We start from the raw sequence: 7,322 nt of genomic DNA, 5'->3' as shown, positions 1-7,322 counted from the left end.
TCTGTTTGACGAGTGGTGTATTTATGAATATTTTTATTCTTATTAAACATATTTTGAAAAACTAAAGGAAGTGAATTATTAGACAAACCTGTACATAAATTGACCAAGGTAATAATAATACAAATCCCTTACTTTCAAAACCTTATTCTCCACAAATAATACGTCAGTATGGGAATATTTGGAGGTATTACATATTACTCGAAGTGCTTTTTTTGTAACAAGAATAATCTATCCAAATAAGTGGAATGTGTATTTCCCCATACTATGATTTCATACGTTAAATAAGGTAAAATTAACGTTGAATATAACATTAGCAACTTTTTTACAGAAAAACAAAACTTTACTTTATTAATTACACCTATGTTACTGGAAATAGTGCGGCATATACAATCTATATGCTGTTTCCAAGAAAGCTTACAGTCTACAGTTACACCAAGAAATCTAACAGAATAGACCTGTTTTATCACTTCATTTTAAAAAATTATATCATGTGACAATTTATCAAGGGTATTACTAAACAACATCACATTTGTTTTCTGCAAATTAAGCGATAATCTATTTGCTCTTTAATAGCCATTGCATTATCTTGTTCAATTCTATATTCATGACACCAACTAATGTATGAGGATTTGAATGAGAAAAGAAAAGATTAGAATCGTCTGCAAATGATATAAAAGAAAGAACATTTGAAGATTTTGGAAAATCATTGATGTAGATAATAAGAAGTAACGGCCTTAGTATACTTCCTTGTGGAACTCCACAATCAACTGAGCGCAAAGAAGATTTTTCATTGTTAATACAAACAAATTGTTTTCTGTCTTTCAAATAGCTTCTGAACCACTCCATGTTATGAGTAACAAAATTCTTTATCCATTTTCCGTTTGAATTATGAAAATCGGTTGAACACTTTTGGAGATATATCCACAAATGCTAGGGGGAACCTACTTTTTTTTTGCTGAGTGTATATATATATATATATATAATATATATAGGCCTATGTATATATATAATATACATACATATTTATATATCAAAGTGGTGTGTGTGTGTACTTACATACTTTCATATCTAATGAATATCATTTCCCTTTATCTTTTACTGATTTATTCAAAAGGATCATCGTCGCTTACAAAGGAACAGGTACAGCAATGCCAGGAAGAGCTGAAAGAATATTACTGTTTGTCACGGCGCAAGGTCACGGTGGATCCATTCAAGTTCAAGGAAGGAGTTGAACTGGATGACATTTATACCAATTTGAGTATAATTGACCGAACAAGCAAGGATATCACTAAGACACCAATAACTTACGGCGATCTTATGACCAACGATGAACATGGGCATCTTTCAAAGCGCCTTCTGATCCAGGGTGAGGGGGGTGTCGGAAAAACAACACTCTGCGCTAAAATTGCCTGGGACTGGTGCCAGGGTAGGATTCTCCAGGATCTAGACATGGTGATTCTAATTCCTCTTCGAGATGTCACTAACAAAGGAAGTATTGGTGGTATTGTAAAAGCCTATCTCTCCGATTCAAATCCAGCAAAATCGTACCAGATCGATGACTATATTTCAAGAAATCCAAAAAGAATAATCATTATTTTTGATGGATTTGACGAGTATAACGGAAAATTAAGTGGAGAAGACAGCAGTGAGGTCATTCACATTCTAAGAATGGAGCAATATAAGTCATGCAAAGTAATTGTGACCACACGACCATGGAGAACAGACGAGTTTGTGATGGAAAAGAAACTTGCTGACGCTTACACGTTTCTTAACGTAGAAGGATTTAACACGGATAATTTATCAGATTACATTGAGAGGTACTTTAAGATACGAGGGAAGATTAATCGTGCAGAAAGTTTGATAAGTTTTATGGAGGAAAATGAAGTTATCCGGGCGAACATGGCCCCATTTCTTATCTACTGTGCAATGCTTTGCCTTATGTGGAACGATTGCAGTGAAGAGAAACAAGAGAAAATGCAAGAATTGAAAACTTTCTCGAAAATCTTTGGAGACATGGTCTCTTTCTTAAAAGAACACTTCGCATCAAAAACTTGTGGAAATCTTCAGAATCAGAACGTTGTTCAGCAATTGAAGAAAGCTCATAGGGCAATTCAAGACATAAGTAAGATAGCATTTAACGGTTTATTGGACAGGAATCTTTCATTCCCTGAAGAACAATTCAAAGATTGTCATGATGCCATGGAAACATGCTGCAGCGTGGGTGTTTTGACTACAGAAACAGATGTCATTCCAAGGGAGCGTCGGCGCGATGCCAACTTTTTATCCTTGGTTTCATCAATGGTTTCGTTTCCCCACAAGTTGTTCCAAGAATATATTGCAGCGTCGTATATTGAAAATCTATTTTCTAATGATCGCCCCCAGTACGACAAGGTGAAAAGTGAAATTCTTAGTCGATGTCAGGAGTTCCGCTACCTACTCTACTTCGTCTCAGCTTTAGGGAATGAACTCGGTCTTGATATCATCCAAGGCTTGATAGACTCTGCGCCCCATTTCGTGATGGATTATACACCTGAAGCTTACCGAATGGCGTCTGATGATCATCGATACCGTGATTTCTGCGTCGACGTTGCGTTTGAATGTCATACTGAAGAAGCCGCCAGAGCAGTGGGAAAACGATGGAAAGAGTACAAACTCTCATCAGATGTGGCAGGATATGAACAGACAAATTCTAAGTTTGAATATCAGACCGAGGAGGGCGCTAGAGCAGTGGGAGAACGACTGAAAAAAGTACGAACTCTCATCATATTCACCAGAACATACAAATTCAGGAGTCGCTTTCATGGTGCGCTTTAACCAAGTGGTGAGTGATTAAGCTAGGATATCGATTTGAACAGTGCTGAAAAACTAGTACATAATGACAATGCATTTCTGAGCGTGACTATGCATCTTTGTGTGTATGTGGGTGAGCGCGCCCGTGTGTAATTAAATACAAACCCCTCAACTTAATATTTGCTATTATGGGTGTAAGATCTGGAGTCCTAAAATGCATAATTGTGGAAAAAATCTAACATAAAGTCTTTTATGTAATCATACGAAAAAAAGGTTTTCGCTGACAATGAAGTTGCAACAAAATTCGCTACATAAATTAAAACATTGAAACATTCTAAACCACCGTGGGATTTCTGTTGATGGCAAACTACGTAAATGTGTTTCACTGGCCTTTCCGAAAAGTTTGACTTAGTCAACATTAGGAAATAATTTCCACCTTTGTCATACGAAGCAGCACTATATGATTTCACTGGGGTAAAAGTACAACTTTTTCCAAAAATAAGAACGTTCCCTTGCAAGTTACAGTTTTAAAACTGCTATTGGTTAAAATCTTTTTAGGTGCGATCACGATTTTACCAAAGACGCTTTATATCGAAGGGATATGCCATACTACCAACGTGATCTGTAGAGTACCAGACCGAGACAATACATGTACGGTTCACAGTATGAGTGTTGGTGAAGTCACGTCAGTATCACTCCTCAGCTCTTTGTCACAATAAAACAAGTTGAATTATGTAAACATTCTTTCTTTCATTAGCTCTGATTAATGAAATTAAGATATGATTGATTTTATCAAACTTATATCAGTTGCTCTGGGTTTCCCACCTCCTATCAACTGCATGTACATTTCCACCATCACCGTGGATTATTACCTTTCACTACATGTCGATTAATGTTCCTTCCAATTAGCCATCATTGGTAATAAACAGTGTGAAATGCGGAAGAACTGTGTCACGTGACTTGGCAGAGGGTATGTGTTCCAGGAGTGTACTTAGGACAGTACACATATATGACTCACAATTTCACGTGGACTTCTACAACATCCTCGGCGCAGATTTTTCGGACTGTGAGGTAAGAACTTAGCACCATAGTTCCACGTACGTTATAATGTACAGACTATAGAATCTGATGGTGTGTTATTTAGTATTTCAAAGAGGCAATGCATACTTTACATGGTACTCCCATTACTTCCCCTTATCGTTATTATGCGTAGTAAGTCCAGCTGACAGGGCATCGTCTGTTGAGTCTGAAATTCCCCCGAGGTCACCTGGACAGCAGTCTTGCACAAGATGCAGCATGCTTTGGTCAGGAAACCCACTTATACACACAATGACAAGAAACAACAAAATAAATAGACTTCGGTCGAGAAATCACTGCTTTATTGTGGATAAAATAATAGCCTAAAAATGAAGGGGAAAAAAAGAAAATGGTAAGTATATGTAATACATCAAGGAGGTACTAGCTCGCGTGTTGCACCTCCTTGGCTACATTTGAAAACGTAATGTCGTATAGAGGTAATGATATGTACACGTCTTGTGGAGCCGGGAAATGCGCAAACGCCGAGAAATGTGTGACCGTTTTGTCTGGAAATCTGCAAACCTCAAAATTGCTTTAACGGGAAATATGCCGGGTTTGGTATGTCCAGGCTGCCAAGCCACGCTAGGGCTTTTGTCGGGAAATGTGCGAACCACTCCCTTCACTGATTCTGTGTATGTATGGATTGAAGATAAACTCTGTATCAAAACTACGCATGAGCCATTACCATTTTTTTCTTTACAGTTATCTTGTCTGAGCAACCTCCTGTCCATAGCAGCCACCTGTCTACGACGACCATTTTTTTTTTTTTTTTTGCATGTCCCTTGAGTGACGGCTAAAGATAGGTTTGACTGTACAGTAAAACCTTTGTTCGCGACTACCAGTCTGTAGCGGCCACCTGCCATAACAAGCACTAAAAGATAATTCCTTCGAAAAGAAAAAGCATTATAAAGAACCTGTCTTTTCTATAGCGGCTACCTGTCTAAAACAGATATTTTCTGTCTCCGTTGTCGTTATAGACAGGTTTTGCTGTAGGGCTACAGTCAAATCTGTCTTAGCGACCATAAATTATGTCTGTAGCGGTCACCTGCCATTTTACGAACATCAAAAACAATTCCCTTCTAGAGAAAGGGATGTTAAACAACCTATACAGCGGCCTCCTGTTTATAACGGCCACTTTTTTCCCTTTTTTCCCTTGGAGTGGCCGCTTTATAGACAGGTTTGGCTTTATAGTAAAACCTTTCTTAACGCCACCACTGTCTATAGCGCCCACCTGCCGTAAACGACCACTAAAATTAATTTCCTCTATTTTCAAGAAGTAGCTGAAACTGTGGAAATTCCGTCTTTTCTGCCCCCCCCCCTCCCCCATCCCTGCATTCGCCATACCAAACTTGACATTCATTAATGTGCTAATCACTATAGCGTTTTATTATTCCCATCACTTTTGGTTCCATATAGAAGATTTTCCTTCTTTTTTTTTACAATCTCAAATATTGAGGCCTATGCCCCTCCCCTCCACCGGGCTTATTGGCCCTTAAACACACACACACACATACACACTGACACACACACACAACTGCCCCCCCCCCCAAGGAAAAACGCAGTATCTAACATTTTTGGCGATTTCCACTTTTTTTGCATAAATATAGTCAGTGGGCAATCCTTCTTCATATGACATATTCAGATTTTTGAAAAAATGTTTAGAAAGCCACTTTTCCGTAACTGCCAAACGCAGTATCTACACTTAACTTGCACTTTCCCCAAGGAAAAACGCAGTATCTACATGATGAATATTTCCCCAAGGAAAAACGCAGTATCTACAAAGCTAATCTTAATTACCAGACACTGTTATTTATTTATTTGAATACTTTGCCGGTTGTTCTGTAATTTGAACGTAAATTACTTTCTTTAGATATACTTGCTCAATAATAAAGACATAATGTTCAAAATATCTAACCGAAACAATACTGATTAGTAAATATTTTGATGAGATCGTGATCCTAATATAAAACACAGTGTGTGATTAAGACTAACCGAGTGCACATTTAACAATACAACACAACACTGACAGCTTGCAGCCAGTGCCGTATATTAAGAGAGTCTGGCCAACTCATAAATTGGACGCCATGTCGTTACCCAGCGTACAGTGCGCTTATGGTTTTAGCGTGTGCGCTTGGAGGGTTAAGTGTGTACGCGCAGGCGTCCCAAAGGCACGGTGTTGCTTGACTTTTCTTTCTCTTGCCCAGAGAGAGAGAGAGAGAGAGAGAGGGGAGGGGGGGGGGGAGAGAAAGGGGGCAGGTTGAGGGAGGGACATTCTTTCATTCCATCCATGTTGAACAAAGCCAACAATCAATCATTTTTACACATTCAAATAGACACAAGCACACAGGTATACAGTATAAATGATAGGGAAGCTATCTAAAGGACATAATTCCTGAATATAAAAAATGAAGAATTATTGCTGTGAAAATAAAAGAAGAATTCACAGTAAGTCGTATCGTACACTTTCACTAGACTGTATGCTATGTATATTGTATTTAGCAAGTTGTCCAGGGAACAAGAATATTGTGTAACAACATGATGTATTTACAATTCTAGCTGTGCAGAGGATAGACGAATTCCACAGTTATTACTGTTTCCCACGTAAATACATTGTAATCATCAATTACCATAGTCCCATATATGTATGAAACTGACATGAAGGCCGATTAGTATGTAATTCAAAAGGAATACACCTATGTACAATGTACAACATGAAAAAGTGACGTCACCGATATTAAGGTATATGTAAAATGATCTAAAATTGTTTAAAAATAATATCTAAAAAAGACATGTTGAACGAAAGCACAAGTACTGTACCTGGATAACATAATATGAGGGATATCCTCAGTGACATCTGTACCAAATAATAATAATAAAAAAAACCCACACAAATAAAGATGTCCTAATGGCGACCGGTATTCCTCCGCCATATTACATTGTTCTCTTAGCAGGTGTAGAGTACGTCTTGACAATGTTACACGACAGTTTCACATAATTGGCAGAAAAAATGGCAAATTTGTCACTGAATTTAATGCGTCGAATGTTTACTTTCCTTGAACTAGGTATGAATGGATGTCTTTTATTGTTTAAGAGAGCAAGTATTAAGGAATTTGAGCATTTTTACTTTTGCTTACTTCTTCTCACTACTTTTTACTTACTACTATTTTCATGGCAATACTTTCAACGGTTATTTTAAAAGTATATAGAAAATTCTTTCATTTTAGTATTTTCACCTACCTTTGACCATCATGGCCAAAATCTTTCCCTATCACACGTCATTGTGTAGTAATGATGGCATGCAAATACGTGTACCATATTTGGTTTTAAGTTTGTGAATTGGGTAATTTCCAAGGTATTTAGGAACTGCCCGGGTAATAGTATTTCAACAATAGAGAGTAGAATTTTAATATTACATTTTACCTGACATTGATCCTTGACCCTTACCCCCCTCCCAT

At 37.6% G+C, this 7,322-nt stretch overlaps 1 protein-coding gene across 1 annotated transcript in view; it reads left to right on the top strand.

The window, feature by feature from the left end:
- Positions 1–2,199: 2,199 nt before the first annotated feature.
- LOC140236265 (uncharacterized) overlaps positions 2,200–7,322 on the top strand; it is a 46,776-nt gene continuing 41,653 nt past the window's right edge. Inside the window, 3 exon segments of the mRNA XM_072316225.1 lie at positions 2,200–2,742; positions 2,744–2,821; positions 3,700–3,861. Coding sequence (XP_072172326.1) covers positions 2,200–2,742; positions 2,744–2,821; positions 3,700–3,861 — 783 coding nt within the window.

This window comes from Diadema setosum, chromosome 12, assembly GCF_964275005.1.
Source record: "Diadema setosum chromosome 12, eeDiaSeto1, whole genome shotgun sequence".
NCBI lineage: Eukaryota > Metazoa > Echinodermata > Echinoidea > Diadematoida > Diadematidae > Diadema > Diadema setosum.
This window is presented reverse-complemented; position numbering and strand designations above follow the sequence as displayed.